Raw genomic sequence first — 24,990 nt, 5'->3', positions numbered from 1 at the left:
AAATCGTTCTTTTTGATAGCTGAGTAATATTCCATTGTCTATATGGACCACATCTTCTTAATCCAGTCATCTGTTGAAGGGCATCTCGGCTCCTTCCATGATTTAGCTATTGTGGACAATGCTGCTATGAACATTGGGGTGCATATGGCCCTTCTCTTCACTACATCTGTATCTTTGGGGTAAATACCCAGTAGTGCAATGGCTGGGTCATAGGGTAGCTCAGTTTTTAACTTTTTAAGGGACCTCCACACTGTTTTCCAGAGTGGCTGTACCAACTTGCATTCCCACCAACAATGTAGGAGGGATCCCCTTTCTCCACATCCTCTCCAACAATTGTTTCTTGCCTTGTCAATTTTTGCCATTCTAACTGGTGTAAGGTGGTATCTTAGTGTGGTTTTGATTTGAATTTCTCCGATGGCTAATGATTTTGAACATTTTTTCATGTGTCTGTTAGCCATTTGTATGTCTTCATTGGAAAAGTGTCTGTTCATATCTTCTGCCCATTTTTTGATTTATTTGTTTCTTGTGTATTGAGTTTGAGAAGTTCTTTGTAGATCTTGGATACCAGTCTTTTATCTGTAGTATCATTTGCAAATATCTTCTCCCATTCCGTGGGCTGCCTCTTAGTTTTTTTGACTGTTTCCTTGGCTGTGCAGAAGCTTTTTATCTTGACGAAGTCCCACAAGTTCATTTAATCTTTTGGTTCTCTTGCCTTTGGGGATGTGTCAAGAAAAAGGTTGCTGTGGCCGATGTCATAGAGGTTGCTGCCTATGTTCTCCTCTAGGATTTTGATGGATTCCTGTCTCACATCGAGGTCTTTCATCCATTTGGAGTTTATCTTTGTGTATGGTGTGAGAGAGTGGTCAAGTTTCATTCTTTTGCATGTAGCTGACCAATTTTCCCAGCACCATTTTTTGAAGAGACTGCTTTTTTCCACTGGATGTTTTTTCCTGCTTTGTCAAAGATTAGTTGCCCAAAGAGCCGAGGGTCCATTTCTGGGTTCTCTATTCTGTTCCATTGGTCTGTGTGTCTGTTTTTGTGCCAGTACCATGCTGTCTTTGTGATCACAGCTTTGTAGTACAGCTCGAAATCCTGTGATGCCCCCAGCTTTGTCTTCCTTTTCAACAATTCCTTGGCAATTTGGGGCCTTTTCTGGTTCCACACAAATTTAAGAGCTGTTTGTTCCAGAATAGAGAGCCCAGAAATGGACCCTCAGCTCTTTGGGCAACTAATATTTGATAAAGCAGGAAAAAACATCCGGTGGGAAAAAGACAGTCTCTTCAATAAATGGTGCTGGGAAAATTGGACAGCTACATGCAAAAGAATGAAACTTGACCACTATCTCACACCATACACAAAGATAAACTCCAAATGGATGAAAGACCTCGATGTGAGACAGGAATCCATCAAAATTCTAGGGGAGAACATAGGCAGCAACCTCTACGACATCGGCCAAAGCAACCTTTTTCATGACACATCCCCAAAGGCAAGAGAAACAAAAGATAAAATGAATTTATGGGACTTCATCAAGATTAAAAGTTTCTGCACAGCCAAGGAAACAGTCAGAAAAACTAAGAGGCAGCCCACGGAATGGGAGAAGATATCTGCAAATGACACTACAGATAAAGGACTGGTATCCAAGATCTACAAAGAACTTCTCAAACTCAATACACGAGAAACAAATAAATCAAAAAATGGGCAGAAGAAATGAACAGACACTTTTCCAATGAAGACATACAAATGGCTAACAGACACATGAAAAAATGTTCAAAATCATTAGCCATCAAGGAAATTCAAATCAAAACCACACTGAGATACCACCTTACGCCAGTTAGAATGGCAAAAATAGACAAGGCAAGAAACAACAATTGTTGGAGAGGATGTGGAGAAAGGGGATCCCTCCTACATTGTTGGTGGGAATGCAAGTTGGTACAGCCACTCTGGAAAACAGTGTGGAGGTCCCTTAAAAAGTTAAAAATTGAGCTACCCTATGATCCAGCCATTGCCCTACTGGGTGTTTACCCCAAAGATACAGACGTAGTGAAGAGAAGGGCCATATGCACCCCAATGTTCATAGCAGCAATGTCCACAATAGCTAAATCGTGGAAGGAGCCGAGATGCCCTGCAACAGATGACTGGATTAAGAAGTTGTGGTCCATAGATACAATGGAATATTACTCAGCAATCAGAAAGAACGAGTTCTCAACATTTGCTACAACATGGACGGCACTGGAGGAGATAATGCTAAGTGAAATAAGTCAAGCAGAGAAAGACAACTATCATATGATTTCTCTCATCTATGGAACATAAGAACTAGAATGATCAGTAGGGGAAGAAAGGGATAAAGAAAGGGGGGGTAATCAGAAGGGGGAATGAAACATGAGAGACTATGGACTATGAGAAACAAACTGAGGGCTACAGAGGGGAGGGGGGTGGGGGAATGGGATAGGCCGGTGATGGGTAGTAAGGAGGGCACATATTGCATGGTGCACTGGGTGTTATACACAACTAATGAATCATCGAGCCTTACATCGAAAACCGGGGATGTACTGTATGGTGACTAACATAATATAATAAAAAATCATTATTTAAAAAAAAAAAAAAGCTGTTTGTTCCAGTTTGTTGAAAAATGTCATTGGTATTTTGATCGGGATAGCATTGAAAGTGTAGATTGCTCTGGGTAGCATGGACATTTTAACTATATTAATTCTTCTGATCCATGAGCATGGAATATTTTTCCATCTTTTTGTGTCTTCTTCAATGTCTTTCAAGAGTGATTTGTAGTTTCTAGAATATAGATCCTTTATGTCTCTGGTTAAATTAATTCCAAGATAACGTATGATTTTTGGTGCTATTGTAAGTGGGATGGATTCCCTAATTTCTCTTTCTTCAGTCTCATTGTTCGTGTATAGAAATGCGACTGAATTCTGAGCATTGATTTTGTATCCCGCCACATTACTGAATTGCTCTATAATTTCTAGTAGTTTGGGAGTGGATTCTTTTGGATTTTCCATATAGAGTATCATGTCATCTGCGAAGAGAGACAGCTTGACTTTTTCTTTGCCGATTTGGATACCTTTTATCCCTTTTTGTTGTCTGATTGCTGTTGCAAGGACTTCTAGTACTATGTTGACTAGTAATGGTGAGAGTGGGCATCCTTGTCGTGTTCCTGATCTTAAGGGAAAGGCTTCCAGCTTTTCCCCATTGAGAATGATATTTGCTGTAGGCTTTTCATGGATGGCTTTTATGAGACTGAGGAATGTACCCTCTATCCCTACACTCTGAAGGGTTTTAATCAGGAAAGGATGCTGTATTTTGTCAAATGCTTTTTCTGTATCTATTGAGAGGATCATATGATTTTTGGCTTTTTTCTTGCTGATAAAATCTATCACACAGATAGATTTGTGAATGTTGAACTACCCTTGCATCCCAGGGATGAATCCCACTTGGTCATGCTGTATAATCCTTTTAATGTACTGTTGGATTCTATTAGCAAGGATCTTGTTGAAAATTTTGGCGTCCATATTCATTAGGGAAGTCAGTCTGTAATTCTCCTTTTTGATGGGGTTTTTGCCTGGTTTGGGGATCAAGGTAATATTGGCCTCATAGAATGAGTTTGGTAGCTTTCCTTCTGTTTCTATTTTTTGAAATAGCTTTAGGAGAATAGGTATTATTTCTTCTTTGAATGTTTGGTAGAATTCCCTGGGAAATCTATCAGGCCCTGGCGTTTTGTTTTTTGAAAGGTTTTTAATCACTGTTTCAATCTCTACATAATAAATTGGTCTGATTAAAAAATCAATTTCTTACTGTTTCAGTCTTGGTAGTTTTTAGGTTTCCAGGAAGGCCTGTATCTCTTCCAGATTGCTTAATTTATTGGCATAAAGCTGTTGATAAAAGTTTCTAATAATCCTTCCAATTTCATTGATGTTGGTTGTGACCACTTCCTTTTCATTCATAATTTTATTAATTTGGGTCCTTTCTCTATTCTTTTGGATAAGTCTTGCCAGTGGTTTGTCAATTTTATTTATTCTTTCAAAGAACCACCTTCTAGTTCTGTTGATCTGCTCTACTGTGCTCCTGGTTTCTAATTCATTGATCTCTAATCTTGATCACCTGCCTTCTTGTGCATGTGTTAGGCCTGTTCTTCTGTTTCAGCTCCAGCTTCTTGAGGTGAGAATATAAAAACTGCATTTTAGATTTTTCTATTCTTTTGAGTGAGGCCTGAGTGGCTATGTATTTTCCCCTTAGGACTGCCTTTACAGTGTCCCATAGGTTTTGGACCATTGTGTTCTCATTCTCGTTGGTCTCCATAAATTGTTTAAATTGATTTTTGATTTCCTGGTTTATCGAATCATTCTTGAGCAGGATGGTTCTTAGTCTCCAATGTTTGAGTTTCTTCCAAATTTTTCCTTGTGGTTGAGTTCCAATTTCAAAGCATTGTGGTCTGAGAATATGCAGGGAATAATTTCAGTCTTTTGGTATCAGTTGAGACCTGTTTTGTGACCCAGAACAGGGTCTATTCTTGAGAATGTTCCATGGGCATTAGAATAGAATGAGCATTCTTTGGTTCTGGGGTGAAGTCTTCTATATATATCACTATGAGGTCAAATTCGTCTAGTATGGCATTCAAAGCTCTTGTTTCTTTTTTGATTTTCTGCTTAGGTTATCTGTCTATTGCTGATAGTGGAGTGTTGAGGTCTCCTACTATTAGTGTATATTTATCTATATGTCTCTTTATTGTGGTTAAGAGTTGGCTTGTGTATCTTGTTGCTCCTCTGGTGGGGGCATATATATTTATAATTGTCATATCCACTTGCTGGATATAGTCCCCTTCTGTGTCTCTAACTATAGTCTTTAGTTTAAAATCCAATATGTCTGGTATGAGAATTGCTACCCCAGCTTTATTTTGAGGTCCATTGGCGTGAAAGATGGTATTCCATCCCTTTACTTTCAGTCTGAATGTATCTTTAGATTCAAAATGAGTCTCTTGTAGACAGCAAATGGATGGGTCATGTCTTTTTATCCAATCTGCAACCCTGTGGCGTTTATGGAAGCATTTAGGCCATTTACATTGAGACTGATTTTTGAGAGATATGATTTTAATGATGCCATGTTGCCTGTAAAGTCTTTGTTTCTATAGATTGTGACTTTCTGTTCTGTATCACTCTTGGGGACTTTTTACTTTTATAGAACCCCCCTTAATATCTCCTGTAGGGCTGGTTTCGTGGTTATGAAATTGGTCAATGACTGGTGATTCCGGAAGGTCTTTATCTCTCCATCAATTCTGAATGACAGCCTTGCTGAATAAAGGATCCTTGGCTGTATGTTTTTCTCTGAAAGAGCTTTAAAAATGCATCCCCACCCCTTTCTCTCATTCCAGGTCTGTGGAGGCAGGTTTGACGTAATTCTGATACCTTTGCCTTGGTACGTGAGAAATTTATTTGCCCTGGCCGCTTTCAATAGTGTATCCTTGGATCTAATATTTGCGAAATGCACTATGACGTGACGTGGCGTAGGTTTGTGTGGTTGAGCTTGGGAGGGGTCCTCTCTGCCTCTTGGACACGAATGCTTGTTTCCTTTGCTAGATTAGGGAAGTTTTCAGCTACAATTTGTTCAAATATCTCTTCTAGACCTCTGTTTTTCTCCACCCCCTCAGGGATGCCGATGATTCTGATATTGGAACGTTTCATTGAGTCAGTAATCTCCCGTAACCTACATTCCTGAGCATGGATTTTTTTAAGCCAATTTTCTATTTTAGCTTTCTCTTCTACTAACCCATCCTCCAATTCGACAATACGATCTTCTGCCTCATTCACCCTGGCCGTCAGAGCATCTAGTTTTAACTGCATTTGATTCATAGAATTTTTAATTTCTGCTAGATTCACTCTCATTTCCACCCTTAGAGATGCTGTATTCTCATTAACATTTTCGTTAATACTTTTTTCAAGTCTACACATCATCTTGACCATTGTTACTCTGAACTCCATTTCTGATAATTTGGTTACATCCATATCCATTAGTTCTGTGGCAGAGGCCACAGACTCATTGTCTTTTCTTTGCTGGGGGGGATTTCTCCTTCTCGTCATTCTGATGAGGAGAGGTTGTGGGGTTGTCCAGAGCCCAAATTATTGACCAGGACCCAGGCAGTGTGCACTTGTTTTATAGGGACCTTAGGGATGTGGGCTTCTTGATTTTTCAGCCTGCCTTCTGGGGGAGGGGCCAGCCGCGCCGATACTCAAGCAACGCTGTTTGGGTGGAGTCTCCGTGTCCTCTGCGAGAGGGGATAGGGATGGGCACACTGTGAGCTGGTATTTCCAGGCTTTTGTTCTCTGGCAGCTTTCCCTGGCGGTGTACTGTGCCTCTTCTGAGAGTCAGAGCAGCAGTAGCTGAATCTCAGCCTCTGTCTCAGAACAGAGGGATCACAGACCGCTCTCCACTGGGGTTCTGGCCACTTTAACTCTGTTTCTGTTGGTGCTGTTCAACCCTGCAGCATCCTGGGATGTGCGCCCCACACCTGGTGTCCCAGCCCTCACTTCCAGGGCTGGCGCGTCTCTGTCCTTTGTGTTTCTAACACCGCCAGCCGCCCCCGCGCGCTCCGGAGCTCCGTTTCAGTGTGGTTCCCGCACTCCGGAGCTCCGGTTTTCAGACTGGTGGCGAGCGTTCCCCGGCTCACGGTCTCAGTCTGCTCTCTCGCGGGTGCCGGTCCTCGAGTCCGCCCGCTCTCCCGTGCAGGTGGCTACCGCTTCCCGGCTCCCTAACACGGCGGCTCCCTCCCCCTTCTGTTTATCTTCCGATATCTGTGCGCGGTTTCATGGCTCCCCGCTTCGTACCTCAATACTCAGTGCTGGATATGTTTGTAGAGATCGAGATGTATCTTCCTGCGTCTCAGGCTGATTCCGTGGATGTTCAGGATGGTCTGGTACCTATCCAGCTCGACTCAGGATACCCGCTGAAAAAGGGGACCCCTACTCCTCCGCCATCTTAACTCCTCTGACATTATAGTTTTAAATTCCTAAATTACAAGGAATAAAACTGGAATTAATGAACTAAGTTTTGTTGAGTAAAGGAAAATTTTCCATTGTATTTTAAGGTTCAAATGCTGCAATCACTTTATTTTTTTAATTATAAAATTGGTTTTATAAGGATTAATGTCCTCTTCATGTTTTAAATTAAAAAAAAAAATATTTATTTATTTATTTATTTTAGCGAGGGGGAGAGAGAGAGAGAGGGAATACCAGAGGGGAGAGGGGCAGAGGGAGAGGAAGAGGGAGAGAGAAAATTTCAAGCAGACACCCCGCTGAGTGTGGAGCCTTGTGTGATGCTTGATCTCAGGACCCTGAGATCATGACCTGAGGTGAAATCAAGAGTTAGATGCTTAACTGATTGAGCCACCCAGGAGCCTCTATGGTTTGAATGTTTAAAAGAATTTTTATTTTTATTATCAGGAAGAAAACCAATCTCTTATGACAAATATAGTATGCATCTTTAATGAGCATACACCTTTTCTATAACAATTATTTTAAAAAATATTCCTTTGCTATAGCATAGCCATACAGATGGAAAGTTATGAATTAAATATACTTTGGAATTATTATAACAAGCATTTCATCATGACTTAGAACCTTGATTACATATAATGAGAAGATAAAGAATAAAGGGCACCTGGGTGGCTTAGTTAAGCGTCCAACCCTTGATTTTAGTTCAGGTCATGATTTCATGGTTGTGAGATCAAGACCCACCTGGGGCTCCGTGCTGGGCATGGAGTCTGGTTAAGATTCTCTCTCTCCCTCTCCTTCTGCTCCTCCCTCCTCCCCACTCAAACTTTCTGTCTAAATAAAGAAATAAAGAAGGATAGCTATAAATTATACTTTATAAGAATAGATATTAAAGGTTTGGAGACCTTTTCCTTATTGAACTAATTAATTATAATCATAGTATGATTTGTCTTTTCAAAATATCTGTTAAGGGTCTTCTTTGCTTTCAGAGTTCTTTCATGCCATTAACTGAGGCTTGCCAACAGCCCCTGACTTCATTTATATTTTTGTAGACACTTTGAGTTAGCAGTGTCTAAATCAAAGAGTTAGAAAAATAGCAACAGAGGAACCCCCCCCCAAAAAATAGAAGGAAGGACACAGTTAAGATAAAGCAGAAATTAAGTGGGGAAAAAAGTTATAATTTAGAGAATCATCAAAACCAGAAGCTGGTAATGTTTGTAAACATTAACAAAATAATCAGGCTGAATTGGTCAAGAAAAAAAAGAAGTACGAATAAGCATTATTAAAAGGAAAAATTGAAACATAACTGTACATATGAATTTAAAAATGAATGAATATCCTCATTCAAAAATGTCAAAGGACTTGAATAGACATTTCTGCAAAGAAGATATGCAAATGGCCAACAAGCATATGAAAGTATGCCCAGTATGCCCTAATCATTACAGAAATGCAAATCAAAACCACAGTGAGGTGCTACCTCACGTGCATTAGGATGGCTGCTATTAAAAAACAAACAAAGACAAAAAACTATAGAACAATCAGAAAATAACAAGCATTTGCAAGGATGTGAGGAAATTAGAACCCATGTGCACTGTTGGTAGGAATGTAAAATGGTGTAGTATCCATGGAAAACAGTATGGCAGTTCCTCAGAAAATTAAAAATAGAATTCCCATGTGATCTCACAATTCCAAAGAACTGTAGGCAGAGTCAGTCTTACAGATTATTTGTATATCCGTGTTTCCTAGCAGTATTATTTCACAATAGTCAGAAAGTGGCAACAATCCAAGTGTCCATTGACAGATGAGTGGATAAAACACAATGTGGTATTCACCTACAGTAGTATATTATTTAGCCTTAAAGAGGAAGGAAATTATGGTACATGGTATCATGTGGATGAACCTTGAGGACATTATGCTAAGTGAAATATTGCAGTCATAAAAAGATTTGTGCTGCATAATTCCACTTATATGAGGTATCTAGAATAGTCAAATTCATGAATATAGAAAATTGAATGGTATTTGCTAGGGGCCAGGAGGAGAGAGGGAAATAGGGAGTAGTTGTTCAATGGATATAGAGTTTCATTTTTATAAGATATAAAAAATGTGCAAAGATTGGTTGCACATCAGTGTAAACAGAGGTAACTCTACTGAACTGTACACTTAAAAATGGTTAAAATGGTAAGCTTTATACGTATTTTATCACAACTGAATTTTTTTATTAAGGATTTTATGCTAACTTTATGCTATAATTACATACAGCTTATAGTTATATGCTAATAATTTTGAAAAGGTAAATGAAACATCTTAGAAAAATATAAATTGCCCTCTGAAAACATGAATAGATATGTAATTATTAAAGATGTAATTCGAAACTTTAATTCTGCCAAAAAAAGATAGTAATTACAGTTACTTTGGTTCCTGCGATCTGTCCTGATTGGCTTCAGCCCTTCTCATCTTTTCCAGGGAGAGTGTGAGGGAAGGGTTGATAGGGCAGATTGGAGGCTATGTCCCTTCTTTATGTGGTCCCTAGCCACTTGGAGCTTTAAATCCCACTGCTCCCCACACCCACCCCCTACTTTAGCCAGTCTAATCTCATCAGTCTTTCCCTAGCAGTCTCTGTTTCGAAGTTGTCTTTGTATAGTTTCTGCCTAGAAACCTTTGTTTGCACTTCTGTTTACAGTTGTGTCTATTTTTAGTCTGTGTAAAATCTAGGTTGCTGAAAAGGCTTATTAGTAAGACTTAGAAAGCTGTCCCACTAGCCTAGCCCTTGATGGTTCATGCTCAAAAAATGTGAACTTGACATTTCATATGCTTACTTTGCAGTTGCTCATTTTGCCCTGTCCTGTTTTGGGCTTTCTCGATCCTTACCTGTTCCATGTATTCTCCCCGGTGTGATGGGTGGTACCTGGACAGTTAGGGCATGAATCCAGGGTTCTTGAGGTTGGGGGAGAAGGGGACAGTTACGACTAAGAATGCGCACCTCTTCAGCTGGCTGCATAGGACTAGACTCCAGTGCAGGCTCTGTGTCTCCTTGTTGCTTCTCTAGGGTCTGATCACAACTCGAATGCCCATCTCACAGAACTCTTCCTGCACTGTGTAGTCAGCTGCCTGACCTGTTAAGACTCATGGATAGTTTCCTCAAATTCCTTGAGAAATTTATTGTTTCTCAAGTAAGTTCGAGAAGTATTTTTGGAACAATGACAACGGTTTTATCACCACGTGCCCTATTGATTCACGTATTTAACATTCAGCAAATGTTTAGAAATTACTTCTCATGCATTAGACACTGCTTTTTGGAGTTAGGTTACAGCAGTAAAAAACAACCAGGAAACAGATAAACAGGTGTAAAAACCATGCTTTCACCTTGCAAACAAAATTAAGACTATACAGAAATATTTTAAAGTAGCTAAAGATACTTTTGGTATAAGGTAATAACTTTTTTTTAAAAAGTTGTTATTTGAGAGAGAGAGAGCAAGCACGAGAGTTGGGAGGGGGAGAGGGAGAGGGAGAAGCAGACTCCCCACTCAGCAGGGAGCCTGACGGCGGGGCTTGAGCCCGGGACCTCGAGATCATGACTTGAGCCAAAGGGAGAAACTTAAGTGACTGAGCCACCCAGGTGCCCCAGAAGGTAATAACTTAAACAGGAAAATGTAATGTCACATGTGAAAAATCCTAAGTTCAGGCAGTTGGAGGGCTGGTTGATCAAGAGGCTCACCAATATTATGAACTCAGGTTGTTTGATCTTCTTTCTGCTGCTGTTAACATATCTGCTTCTCCTCAGATTAACTCTCTTCAACCAAAATGTCTTTAACAGTTTTAGGTGTCATGTTTAGACACAGGACAATATACAGCCAAAGAGCCATTTCTTAGTTTTATTGATAACATTGAACAAATCTTTACTGATGTCTCTCAGTAAGCCTATGTCTAGCCCAAATAGCCTTAGGTGACTATTCCGAAACAAATCACTGGCAAGCACCACATTGATTACTTAGAGCCTTAGAGTATTCAGTACACAATCAGTGGATGGCCCTAACTCTCCTTGAAGCCAATTGCTGTTTCCATGTTTCCATAGGAAACTGGAAGGGGACTACCAGTGTGAGAGCAGAGTTCGTAGCAACATGACAGTTGTAGGAATAAAGACAGTAAAAAGCAGTCACAATCTGCCCAATGGAGATAATCATGATGTCAGTGTACAGACTTTTTTTCTTTTTGCATACACTGGCACACAAAATATATATATTTCTTTTAACCAAATTTAGTTAAATTAAGTTTTAACCAAAATTGGATCATAATATGACTTGGTAGCTAATGTTATTCTGTTAGTGAATGCAGATTTCCTCATCATTTTAATGGTGCTATATTTTTATTATGAGCTGTATCATGATTTAATAAATTTCCTTTTCTTGAACATTTTAAATACTTGGAAAATGCTTTAATGAACAATTTGTTAAAACATCTTTGCACATTTTCTGATTTTTTTTTTCTGGGGGTAAAGTCATAGGAATAAAACTGCCAAATTCTAGACTAGCAGGGTTCCTTCAGAAAGATTATATCTAGCTGTGTGTGGATGCACTTACCTTCTTTCCCAGCCTATTCGACTAGATGTTGCTGACATGTTTGCTGATTTGTGAGGCAATTATAACTTAGCAATTAAAAGCATTGGTTTTATGGTTACACCTACCTGAGCTTTTACCCAAACTCCATTACTTACCAATTGTATGACTTCGGGAAGTCATATAACTTCTCTGAGCTGGTTTTATCTGTGTAGTTGGAGGTGGGGGAGATGTTCATATTTGATTAGTATTGATAGTTGGGAAGATTAATGGTCATAATGTTTTTAGTTCCTTATTCTAGGACCTGGTACATAATAAAGTCACAATATTTGAGATGTGCTTTTTAACTTTGTTATAGAATAAAATCTTTTAATTTTGAGTTAATTATTTTTATTTTCTTATTTTTTTCTCTCAGCAAATCCCATTAGCTGGGCTGAGAAAAGAGATGCATTGAGCCTTGTAATACCTGAAGACAAGGAAGACTTGGGAAAGCTAGTGGATGTGTACAAGGTGCTGAAGCGTCTAAATCAAGGTGGGTCATTAGCAGAGAGCTTTGTCCTTCAGGACCCATCCATTGGTGAGCTGAGCTGTGTGTGTCTGTGTGTGTGCATGTCTGTACATGTGCACACTTGGGTGTTCACATGTGTACATGAGCTTTCCCTTATATTTCTGAATCTCTTTCTGGGCTTGTGAGGGTATTTAAGAATGTATTCCTTGAAACTTTATTAGATCTCACAAAGAAAATTATCAAGACCTGGAGGATTTTTTAGAGACTGGTATTTGATATATTTTCATTTCTTTAATGTTTCTTGGTCTCTTTAAGTTTCCTATTTTTTCTTGTACCAGCTTTTGTCATTTTGTATTTTCTACTTTTTGAAATTTATTAGCCTGTACCTGTTCTTGTATTTATCTATTTATTTATGATAATAAATATCATTAGAATTATTGATTATTTTAATTCTTTTAAAAAATTTTATTGATTGATTTGGAGAGAGAGAGGGTGCATGGATGAGTGGGAGGAGGGGCAGAGGCAGAGGGAGAGAAAGAATCTCAAGCAGACACCACACTGAGTGCAGAGCCCAATGTAGGGCTCGATCTCACAACCCTGAAATCATGACCTGAGCTGAAATCAAGAGTCAGACACCTGACAGAGTGACCCAGGCGTCCTGATTATTTTCATTAACTTGCTGCTGATTTATATTTTTTACTTGGCCATTTTGACTGTTTAAAAAAACGTTCTTAAAGAATCAGCTCTTGGTTTTACTTTTTCTCTGTTCTTTATTTTATTGTTGTAAAATATACAAAACATAGTATTTATCGTTTTAACCATTTGTGAATGTATAATGCAGTGGCATTAAATACACTCACAAGATAGTTGTGTACGCATTACCACTCTCTATTCCAAAACTTTTTTAAAGATCATCTTCAGCATAAACTATATAACAATTAAACAGGGGTGTCTGAGTGGCTCAGTTGGTTAAGCATCTGCCTTCAGCTCAGGTCCTGTGGGATTGAGCCCTGCATGGGGCTCCTTGCTCAGTAGGGAGTCTGCTTCTCCCTCTCCCTCTGTGCTCTCTGTCTTAAATAAATAAACAAAATCTTAAGGAAAGAAAACAGTAAGGATGGTAAATTTTATGTTATTTGTATTTTACCACAACTAAAAATTAAAAAAAAAAATGTATGTAACTGGCCTAAGGATACATACATAAACCATAGTACAGAAAGCCCAGAAATAAAACTTTACATATGTGGTCAGTTGATTTTCAACAAGAAAGCTATGATTGTTCAACGAGGAAAGGATAATCTTAAGAATGAATGCTGTTGGGGTGGCTGCTGGCTCAGTCAGTGGAGTATGTGACTCTTGATCTTTTCTAAAGCAAGGGTCCAATTTCATTCTTTTGTGTGGGATATCCAGTTTTCCCTGCAGCATTCATTCTTTTTTTTTTTTTTTTTTTTCAATTTTATTAAGAAATCTCTACACCCAGTTTGGGGCTCAAACTCACAACTCCAAGATCAAGGGGAATTGGATTTGCTGGATCATTTGGTAATTCCCTTCTTAATTTTTGAGCACTGCCGTTCTCTTTTTCATGTTTTACATTCCCTCCACAGTGCATAAGAGTTTCAGTTCTTCTAAATCCTTGTCAACACGTTATTTTTTTAAAAAAGGTTAATTTATTTATTTGAGAGAAAGAAAGAGAAAGAGTGTGTGTGCTCGAGTGTGTAGGGGGTGGGGGAGGGACAAAGTTAGAGGGAGAGAGAAAATCTCAAGCACACTCCCTGCTGAGCTCACAGAGCTGACGAGATACTTGATCTCATGATCCTGAGGTCATGACCTGAGCAGAAATCAAGAGTCCCATGCTCAACTGACAATGCTACCCAGGTGCCCTAACACTAGATATTTTTTGTTTTTGTCTTTGATAGCAGCCATCCTAGTGGGTATGAAGTGGTATCTCCTTGTGGTTTTGAATTGCATTTCCCTAACGATTAGTGTTGTTCAACATCTTTTTCAAGTGCTTATTGGCTGTTTGTATATCTTCTTTGGGGAAATGTCTTTTCAAGTGCTTTGCCCATTTTTTGATCATTTTTTTGCTAATGCTGGTCAGTCGTATTGCTTTAATTACAGTAGTTGCTTTGTAGTATGTTTTCAAGGCAGTAAGTGTAAATACTCCCACTTTATTCTTCTTTTCAAGATTGTTTCAGCTATTCATGATCCCTTGCAATTCCAGAGGAATCTGAGGTTCAGCTTTTCCATTTCTGCAAAAAGGATTTTAGGAATTTTGGTAGAGATTGTATTGAATCTTTAGATTATTTTGGGTAGTATTGACATATGAACAATAAGTCTTCCCATCCATCAACATGGGATGTCTTTCCATTTATTTGGGCGCCTTTTATATTTCTTTACACAGTGCTTTGTAGGTTTTAGTGTACAAGTCTTTCACCTCCTTGGTTATATTTATTCTTAAGCTTTTAATTCTTTTAGATGCTATTATAAAGGGAATTCCTTGCTTTCTTTCTCTCTTTCATTTCTTTCTTTCTTCAGGTTTACAAATGAGGCAATTTATTAACCCAGCATTTGTTCTAATGCTTCTTGTTGGCAGCTGCCACCTTTCTAGTGATTCTGTCCAGATCTCTCTGTCCCTGAAGTGTGAGTTTTCGGCCCCCATCTTGGTCCTTTTCCACCATTTTCAGCCCCTCTAGGGCGTGGAGGACCCTGCAGGCCACGCTCTTGGACTCTCTACTGAAGTGGCTGGGCATGACCCCATTTCTCTGATGTCCCGCATAGATCTTGGTCATGGAGCCGACCCCAGCGCCACCCGGGAGGTACAGATGCCGTGCTGTGGAAGCAGCTTGCATGTAGAACCAGTTCTCATCGTAGGGAGCAAGCTCTTTATGCTTGGCCAGCCTGACAGTGTCCACCCATTCAGGGACTTTCAGCTTCCCAGACTTCTTGAGGAAGGCTGACAGAGCTCTGAGAAACACCTGTTGGTTCACGTCTTTTATAGGAACCCCAGACTTCGTGTGGCCTCTGCGCTGCCAGCCAAGGGAAAGGGGGGGAACTGCTTCTTAATATACTTTTCAGATTGTTCCTTAGTGGTATTTGGAAACACAATAGCTTTTTATATGTTTATCTTGTACCAAACAACTTTGCTGATAGTTTATTAGCATGATTAGTTCTCTCCTAGATTTTTTTAGGGTCTGTATAGGATCATGTCATCGGTTGATTGTTTTACTTCCTCCTTTCCAATTTAGATGCATTTTACTTCTTTTAGTTGTCTAATGGCTGTGGCTAGAACTTGCAGTACAGTGTTGAATAGTAGTGGTGAAAATGGGTGTACTTCTCCTGTTTTGGATCTTAAGGGGAAAGCTTTCAGTCTTTCACCAATAAATATGATGTTAGTTGTGGGTTTTCCCTAAATACCCTTTATGATATTAAGGAGTTTTGTCTGTATTCTTAGTTTTATGAGAGGGTTTTTTTTTTTTTTAATAAAGGGTGCTGGATTATGTCTAATGATTTTTCTGCATCATTTGAGATGATTGTGTGTTTTTTTCCCCTTTGTTGTATTAACGTGATATATTATAAAGATCAGCTTTCTTGTGGTAAGCCACCATTGCATTTATGGAATAAATAACACTTTAATGTGAATGATCTTTTTGATATGCTGTTGGATTTGGTTTTCTAATATCTTGTTGAAGATTTTTGTATCAATATTCACAAGGGATATTGGTCTTTAATTTTCTTCTTGTAAGGTCTTTATCTACCTTTGGTATCAGGGTAAAGCTTGCTTCATAAAATGACTTAGGAAGTGTTCCCTTTGCTTCAATTTTTCAGAAGAGTTTAAGAAGGATTGGTATTGAGGCGCCTGGGTGGCTCAGTCGCTAAGCATCTGCCTTTGGCTCAGGGCGTGATCCCAGCGTTCTGGGATCGAGGCCCGCATCAGGCTCCTCCGCTGGGAGCCTCCTTCTTCCTCTCCCCCTCCCCCTGCTCGTGTTGCTTCTTCCTCTCCCACTCCCCCTGCTCGTGTTCCCTCTCTCGCTAACTGTCTCTCTCTGTGAAATAAATAAATAAAATCTTTAAAAAAAAAAAAAAAAAGAAGGATCGGTATTCATTCTTAAATATTTGGTGAGATTCACTAGTGAAGTTTTTGGTCTAGGACTTTACTACGTTTAGAGGTTTTTTTGTTTTGTTTTGTTTTGTTTGTTTGTTTTTTTCAAAATTTTGGATTTTTATTTTTTATTTTTTATTTATTTATTTTTATAATGATTTTTTATTATATTATGTTAGTCACCATACAGTACATCCCCGGTTTTCGATGTAAGGCTCGATGATTCATTAGTTGTGTATAACACCCAGTGCACCATGCAATATGTGCCCTCCTTACTACCCATCACCGGCCTATCCCATTCCCCCACCCCCCTCCCCTCTGTAGCCCTCAGTTTGTTTCTCATAGTCCATAGTCTCTCATGTTTCATTCCCCCTTCTGATTACCCCCCCTTTCTTTATCCCTTTCTTCCCCTACTGATCATTCTAGTTCTTATGTTCCATAGATGAGAGAAATCATATGATAGTTGTCTTTCTCTGCTTGACTTATTTCACTTAGCATTATCTCCTCCAGTGCCGTCCATGTTGTAGCAAATGTTGAGAACTCGTTCTTTCTGATTGCTGAGTAATATTCCATTGTATATATGGACCACAACTTCTTAATCCAGTCATCTGTTGCAGGGCATCTCGGCTCCTTCCACGATTTAGCTATTGTGGACATTGCTGCTATGAACATTGGGGCGCATATGGCCCTTCTCTTCACTACGTCTGTATCTTTGGGGTAAACACCCAGTAGGGCAATGGCTGGATCATAGGGTAGCTCAATTTTTAACTTTTTAAGGGACCTCCACACTGTTTTCCAGAGTGGCTGTACCAACTTGCATTCCCACCAACAATGTAGGAGGGATCCCCTTTCTCCACATCCTCTCCAACAATTGTTGTTTCTTGCCTTGTCTATTTTTGCCATTCTAACTGGCGTAAGGTGGTATCTCAGTGTGGTTTTGATTTGAATTTCCTTGATGGCTAATGATTTTGAACATTTTTTCATGTGTCTGTTAGCCATTTGTATGTCTTCATTGGAAAAGTGTCTGTTCATTTCTTCTGCCCATTTTTTGATTTGTTTATTTGTTTCTCGTGTATTGAGTTTGAGAAGTTCTTTGTAGATCTTGGATACCAGTCCTTTATCTGTAGTGTCATTTGCAAATATCTTCTCCCATTCCGTGGGCTGCCTCTTAGTTTTTCTGACTGTTTCCTTGGCTGTGCAGAAACTTTTAATCTTGATGAAGTCCCATAACTTCATTTTATCTTTTGTTTCTCTTGCCTTTGGGGATGTATCATGAAAAAGGTTGCTTTGGCCGATGTCGTAGAGGTTGCTACCTATGTTCTCCTCTAGAATTTTGATGGATTCCTGTCTCACATCGAGGTCTTTCATCCATTTGGAGTTTATTTTTGTGTATGGTGTGAGAGAGTGGTCAAGTTTCATTCTTTTGCATGTAGCTGTCCAATTTTCCCAGCACCATTTATTGAAGAGACTGTCTTTTTCCCACCGGATGTTTTTTCCTGCTTTATCAAATATTAGTTGCCCAAAGAGCCGAGGGTCCATTTCTGGGCTCTCTATTCTGTTCCATTGGTCTATGTGTCTGTTTTTGTGCCAGTACCATGCTGTCTTTGTGATCACAGCTTTGTAGTACAGCTCGAAATCCGGCATTGTGATGCCCCCAGCTTTGTTTTTCCTTTTCAACAGTTCCTTGGAGATTCGGGGTCTTTTCTGATTCCATACAAATTTAAGGACTATTTGGTCCAGTTCTTTGAAAAACGTTCTCGGTATTTTGATCGAGATAGCATTGAAAGTGTAGATTGCTCTGGGTAGCATGGACATTTTAACTATGTTAATTCTTCCGATCCATGAGCATGAAGTATCTTTCCATCTTTTTATGTCTTCCTCAATGTCTTTTAAGAGTAATTTATAGTTTCTAGAATATAGGTCCTTTACGTCTCTGGTTAAGTTAATTCCAAGGTAACGTATGGTTTTTGGTGCTATTGTAAATGGGATGGATTCCCTAATTTCTCTTTCTTCGTTCTCGTTATTCGTGTACAGAAATGCAACTGATTTCTGAGCATTGATTTTGTATCCCGCCACGTTACTGAATTGCTCTATAACTTCTAATAGTTTGGGAGTGGCTTCTTTTGGGTTTTCCATATAGAGTATCATGTCATCTGCGAAGAGAGACATTTTGACTTCTTCTTTGCCGATTTGAATACCTTTGATCCCTTTTTGTTGTCTGATTGCTGTTGCAAGGACTTCTAGTACTATGTTGAATAATAGTGGCGAGAGTGGGCATCCTTGTCGTGTTCCTGATCTTAAGGGAAAGGCTTCCAGCTTTTCCCCATTGAGAATGATATTTGCAGTAGGCTTTTCATAGATGGCTTTTATGAGATTGAGAAATGTACCTTCTATTCCTACACTCTGAAGGGTTTTAATCAGGAAAGGATGCTGTATTTTGTCAAATGCTTTTTCGGCATCGATTGAGAGGATCATATGGTTCTTGAGTCTTTTCTTGTTGATATGATGTATCACGCTGATTGATTTGCGAATATTGAACCACGCTTGCATCCCAGGTATGAATCCCACTTGATCGTGGTGGATAATCCTTTTAATGAACTGTTGGATTCTATTAGCAAGTATCTTGTTGAGGATTTTGGCGTCCATATTCATTAGGGAAATCGGTCTGTAATTCTCCTTTTTGAGGGGGTCTTTGCCTGATTTGGGGATCAAGGTAATATTGGCCTCATAGAATGAGTTTGGTAGCTTTCCTTCTGTTTCTATTTTTTGAAATAGCTTTAGGAGAATAGGTATTATTTCTTCTTTGAATGTTTGGTAGAATTCCCCAGGAAAACCGTCCGAGCCTGGAGTTTTGTTATTTAAAGGTTGTTTATCACTGACTCAATTTCTTCATAATTAATTGGCCTGTTTAAGAAATCAATTTCTTCCTGTTTCAGTCTTGGTAGTTTATAGGTTTCCAGGAAGGATTCCATCTCTTCCAGATTGCTTAGTTTATTGGCATATAGCTGTAGATAAAAATTTCTAATAATCCTTCCAATTTCAATGGTGTTCGTTGTGACCTCTCCTTTTTCATTCATAATTTAATAATCTGGGTCCTTTCTCTTTTCTTTTGGATAAGTCTTGCCAGTGGTCTGTCAATTTTATTGATTCTCTCCAAGAACCAGCTTCTAGTCCTGTTGATCTGCTCTACTGTACTACTGGTTTCTGCTTGATTGATTTCAGCTCTAATTTTGGTCAACTGCTTCCTCGTGCGTGGATTAGGCCTGTCCCTCTGTTGCTGTTCCAGCTTCTTGAGGTGAGAATATAAAAACTGCATTTTAGATTTTTCTATTCTTTTGAGTGAGGCTTGGATGGCTTGTATTTCCCCCTTAGGACCGCCTTTGCAGTATCCCATAGGTTTTGGACTGTTGTATTTTCATTCTCATTGGTCTCCATGAATTGTTTAATTTGATTTTTGATTTCCTGGTTTATCGAGTCATTCCTGAGCAGGATGGTTCTTAGTCTCCAAGTGTTTGAGTTTCTTCCAAATTTTTCCTTGTGGTTGAGTTCCAATTTCAGAGCGTTGTGGTCTGAGAATATGCAGGGGATAATTTCAATCTTTTGGTATCGGCTGAGACCTGTTTTGTGTCCCAGAACATGGTCTATTCTTGAAAATGTTCCATGGGCATTAGAATAGAATGAGTATTCTTTGGTTCTGGGGTGTAGTGTTCTATATATATCTAAGAGGTCCAAGTCGTCGAGTATGGCATTCAAAGCCTTTGATTCTTTGCTTAGTTTTTGCCAGGGTGTTCTGTCTATTTCTGAGAGTGGAGTGTTGAGGTCCCCTACTATTAATGTATTTTTATTTATATGTCTCTTTATTCTGGTTAAGAGTTGGCTTGTGTATCTTGCTGCTCCCCTGTTGGGGGCATATATATTTATAATTGTCATATCCACTTGTTGAATACTTTCTTTAAGAATAATATAGTGCCCTTCTGCGTCTCTAACTATAGTCTGTAGTTTAAAATCCAGTTTATCTGATATGAGAATTGCTACCCCAGCTTTCTTTTGAGGTCCATTTGCATGAAAGATGGTACTCCATCCCCTTACTCTCAGTCTGAATGCATCTTTGGGTTCGAAATGAGTCTCTTGTAGACAGCAAATGGATGGGTCATTTCTTTTTATCCAGTCTGCAACCCTGTGGCGTTTTAAGCAAGAATTTAAACCATTAATGTTAAGACTGAGTACTGAGAGATATGCTTTTAATTCTGCCATGTTGTCAGTAAAGTCTTTGTTTGTATTGGCTGTGACTTTCTGTTTTGTATCACTCTTGGGGCCTTTTTACTTTTATAGAACCCCCCGTAATACCTCCTGTAGGGCTGGTTTCATGGTTACGAAATTGGCTAGTGACTGTCGATTCTGAAATGTCTTTATTTCTCCATCAATTCTGAATGACAGCCTTGCTGGATAAAGGATCCTTGGCTGCATGTTTTTCTCTGAAAGAGCTTTAAAAATGCTCCCCCAACCCTTTCTCTCATTCCAGGTCTGTGTAGACAGGTCTGACGTAATTCTGATGCCTTTGCCTTGGTACGTGAGAAATTTCTTTGCCCTGGCCGCTTTCAATACTGTATCCTTGGATCTCATATTTGCGAGTTGCACTATGACGTGACGTGGTGTAGGTCTGTCATGGTTGAGCTTGGGAGGGGTCCTCTCTGGCTCTTGGACACGAATTTTTGTTTCCCTTCCTAGATTAGGGAAGTTTTCAGCTACAGTTTGTTCAAATATCTCTTCTAGACCTCTGTTTTTCTCCACCCCTTCGGGGATGCCGATGATTCTAACATTGGATCGTTTCGTTGAGTCAGTAATCTCCCGTAGCCAACATTCGTGGGCGTGGATTTTTTTAAGACCATCTTCTATTTTTATTTTTTCCTCTATTAACCCATCCTCCAATTCACTAACCCTTTCCTCTGTTTCGGTGACCCTGGCCGTCAGAGCCTCTAGTTTTGCCTGCATTTGGCTCATAGAATTTTTAATTTCTGTCAAATTCGCTCTCATTTCCGCCCTTAGGGATTCTATATTCTCAGTAACATTTTCCTTAATACTTTTTTCAAGTCTACTCATTATCTTGACCATTGTTACTCTGAATTCCATTTCTGATAATTTGGTTACATCCATATCCGTTACTTCTGTGGCAGAGGCCACAGACTCACTGTCTTTTCTTTGCTGGGGGGGGCTTCTCCTTCTTGTCATTCTAATGAGGGGAGGTTGCGGGGTTGTCCAGAGCCCAAAATTATTGACTGGGTCCCAGGCCGTGCCCCTTGTTTTATAGGGATCTTAGAGATGTGGGCTTCTTCTTTAAAGATTTTATTTATTTACTTATCTGAGAGAGGGAGACAGACAGTCAGCAAGAACGGAACAGAAGCAGGGGAGTGAGAGAGGAAGAAGCAGGCTCCCAGCGGAGGAGCCCGATGAGGGACTCCTTTCCGGAACGCTGGGATCACGCCCTAAGCCAGAGACAGGCGCTCAATGACTGCGCCACCCAGGCGCCCGGGTTGTGGGCTTCTTGATTTTTCAGCCTGCCTTCTGTGTTCTGGTGGAGGGGCCTGCCGCGCCGATACTCAGGCAACCCTGTTTGGTTAGAGTCTCCGTGTCCCCTGCGAGGGGGGATGGGGATGGGCACTCTCTGAGCCGGTATTTCCAGGCTTTTGTTCTCTGGCGGCTTTCCCTGGCGGCCGGCTATGCCTCTTCTGAGGGTCAGAGCAGCAGAGGCTGCATTGTCGCAGAACAGAGGGATTGCGGCCCGTTCTCCACTGATGTTCTGGCCACTTTAACTCTGTTACTGTTGGTGCTGCTCAACCCTGCAGCGTCCCGGGATGTCCTCACCAACCCGGCGTCCCTGCCCTCACTTCCAGGGCCGGCGCGTCTCTGTCCTTTGTGTTTCTAATGCCGCCAGCCACCGGCCGCCCCGTGCGCTCCCAGGTCTCCCGGTCTCAGTCTATGCCCGGTGAGCACACCTCGATTCCGGAGTTTCGTGAGAAGCCTAGTGGCGCGCGCACCCGGTTCAGGGTCTCAGTCTGCTGTTTCGCGGGTGCCGACTGCGAGTCCGCCCGCTCCCCCGTGCAGGTGGCCCGCCAGCCGCCCCGCGCGCGCTCCGGGAGCTCCCGGTCTCAGTCTGGATAATTCCGGTGTTCCGGGAGATGCCTGGTGGCGCGCGTTCACGGCTCACCGGTCTCAGTCCGCTCTCTCGCGGGTGCCCTCTGTGAGTCCGCCCGCTCCCCCGTGCAGGTGGCTGCCGCTTCCCGGCGCCCAAACGCGGCGGCTCCCTCCCCCTTCCGTTTATCTTCCGATATCTGTGCACGGTTTACAGCTCCCCTCTTCGTACCTCAATACTCAGCGCTGGAGATGTTCATTTGTAGAGATCCAGATGCATCATCCTGCATCTCAGGCTGATTCCGTGGTTATTTAGGCTGGTCTGGTACCTATCCAGCTCGACTCAGGGGACCGGCTGAAAAAGGGGTCCCCTACTCCTCCGCCATCTTAACTCCCTCCCGTTTAGAGGTTTTTGATTACTGCTTCTTGATTACTGCTTCAATCTTTGTATTTGTTATGTCTGTTGAAATTTTCTATTTCTTCTTGCATCAGTTTAGGTAACTTGTGTGTTCCAAGGAATTTGACCCTTTATTGTAAGTTATCTAACTTGTTGGTGTACAGTTGTTCATAGAATTCCCTTATGCTCCTTTTTATCTCTGAAGGTTGGTACTAATGTTCCCACATTATTTTCTGATTTTGGTTATTTGCATCCCGTCTCTTAGTCTTTTATTTTCTTTGTTAGCCTAGCTGCAGATTTGTCAGTTTTGTTAATCTTTTCAAGGAACCAACTTTTGTTTTTATTGATTTTCTGTTCCCTCTTTTGCTTATTTCTAGTCTAACCTTTATTTCCCTTCTGCTGCTGCTGTCATTTGGTTTAGTTTGTTCTTCTTTTTCTCGTTCCTTAAAGTTGTAAATAAGGTTGTCGATTTGAGATCTTTCTTTTCTCATGTAAGCATTTATAGCTGCAAGTTTCCCTCTTGCCACGGCTTTCATTGCATCTTAGAAGTTTTGTTATATTGTGTTTTCATTTTCATTCATCTCTGTTTTCTACTTTAACTTCTGATTTCTTCTTTCACCAATTGGTTGTTTAAAGAGTGTGTTGTTAATTTCTCCATATTTATGAATTATCCAGTTTGCCTTCTGTTACTGATTTCTAACTTTATCTTTTTCTAGTCACAGCAGATATTTTGTTATGATAACTGTCTTATAAAATCTGTTGTGACTTATTTTGTGCCCTGACATATGATCTGTCCTGGAGAATGTCTCATGTAAACTTGAGAAGAATGTTGGCTTGAGAAGAGTATTCTGCTATTGTTGGAAGGATTGTTCTGTACATGTCTCTTAGGTCTAGTTGGCTAATTTTGTTATTCAAGTTCTCTATTTCCCTATTCATCTTCTTTGGTTGATTTATCCATTATTGAAAATAGGATATTGGAGTCTCCAGCTATTTTTGTAGAACTTCTGTTTTTCCCTTCTTTTTTTGTCAATTGTTACTTCATATATTTTGAGGATCTGTTATTAGTTGTGTAAATGTTTATAATTGTGTTATCTTCTTGATGTATTAAACCTTTAATAGATACATAATGTCCTTCTTAGTCTGCTCTAACTTTTATGGATTTAAAGTCTGTTTTTTTCTGTTTGTTCAAATCTGCTTTTAAACCCCTCTAGTAAATTAAAAAAAAAATTTATTTTTATTTTTATTTTTTATTTATTTATTTGACAGAGAGAGACAGCCAGAGAGAGAGGGAAAACAAGCAGGGGGAGTAGGAGAGGAAGAAGCAGGCTCCCAGCGGAGGAGCCTGATGCGGGGCTTGATCCCATAATGCCGGGATCATGCCCTGAGCCGAAGGCAGACGCTTAACGACTGAGCCACCCAGGCCCCCCCCCCCAGTTAATTTTTAAAAATTTCAGTTATTGTACTTTTCAACTTCATAATTTCTTTTGAGCTCATTTTTGTAACATTTTGCTATTTATTGCCATTCTCATTTTGTTCATACATCATTTCCTGTCTTTGTTTATGTCTTCATTTGGCACTTTGAACATCTTAAAGAGAATTTTAAGTCTTTTTCTTGTGGGCCTGACATCTGGGTTTCCTTGGATACAGTATGTGTTGATTTTGTTCTTTGGAATGGGCCATACTTTCATATTTCTTTGTATGCCTTTGTTTTCCTTTTTGAAAACTGAATATATGAATTTTATAATGTGGTAGTTCTGGAGATAAGATTCTCTCTCTTCCCCAGGGTTTGAATATCTTGTTGTTGTTATTATAGGGTGTCCTGTGCTCAGGAGCAGCTGGAGATGAAAGTTTAAGGTTTTCTTATAGTCTTTTCTGAGTCTGTGTCTGTCCCTGGACATGCACATTGACTTTCTAAATTCCATCAAATATGCGGTTGTTTTTGAATGTCTATAAAAATAGATGTGCTGCTTCTTTAAATCTCCTGGGCATTGCTTTAGCTTGCGGGGATTAGAACAATGCTAGCCAGCCCCTGTATCTCCATGATCAGAAACAGGAATCTTCATTCAGAACTGAGAGTCTTGATATTTGGAGGATAAGGTCTTTATTACCCACTCTGGCTTCAGCCATGCCAGAAATGTGGGTTGCCTTAGGGATGGGATCTGCAACTCTACAGAGGTCTATAATCAAATGATATTAATTGCAGTTTACCAGCCAAGCTTTCCCCTGGAAGTTGCAAACTTTCAATAGTCACTTCAGACAACTTGTGGCAGTGCAGTTATTGTCTAGAAAGATAGATTCCTGGCTTTTCCTAC

The 24,990-nt window shown here is 40.1% G+C and overlaps 1 protein-coding gene and 1 long non-coding RNA gene across 2 annotated transcripts in view; one reads left to right on the top strand and one right to left on the bottom strand.

Annotated features, from left to right (window-relative positions):
* Positions 1–13,689, top strand: part of LOC130542793 (uncharacterized) — a 45,671-nt gene extending 31,982 nt beyond the window's left edge. The window contains exons 3-4 of the long non-coding RNA XR_008957610.1: positions 11,964–12,080; positions 13,518–13,689. This is a non-coding gene — a long non-coding RNA (uncharacterized LOC130542793). The remainder of the gene's footprint in view (positions 1–11,963; positions 12,081–13,517) is intronic.
* A 912-nt stretch (positions 13,690–14,601) lies between these two features.
* The window catches only part of LOC113261489 (40S ribosomal protein S19-like), a 47,493-nt gene continuing 37,104 nt past the window's right edge, over positions 14,602–24,990 (bottom strand). The window contains exon 2 of the mRNA XM_057306974.1: positions 14,602–15,079. Within this exon, the coding sequence (XP_057162957.1) occupies positions 14,627–15,079 (453 nt within the window). The 3' untranslated portion in view covers positions 14,602–14,626. The remainder of the gene's footprint in view (positions 15,080–24,990) is intronic.

Source organism: Ursus arctos, unplaced genomic scaffold (assembly GCF_023065955.2).
Source record: "Ursus arctos isolate Adak ecotype North America unplaced genomic scaffold, UrsArc2.0 scaffold_5, whole genome shotgun sequence".
NCBI lineage: Eukaryota > Metazoa > Chordata > Mammalia > Carnivora > Ursidae > Ursus > Ursus arctos.
This window is presented reverse-complemented; position numbering and strand designations above follow the sequence as displayed.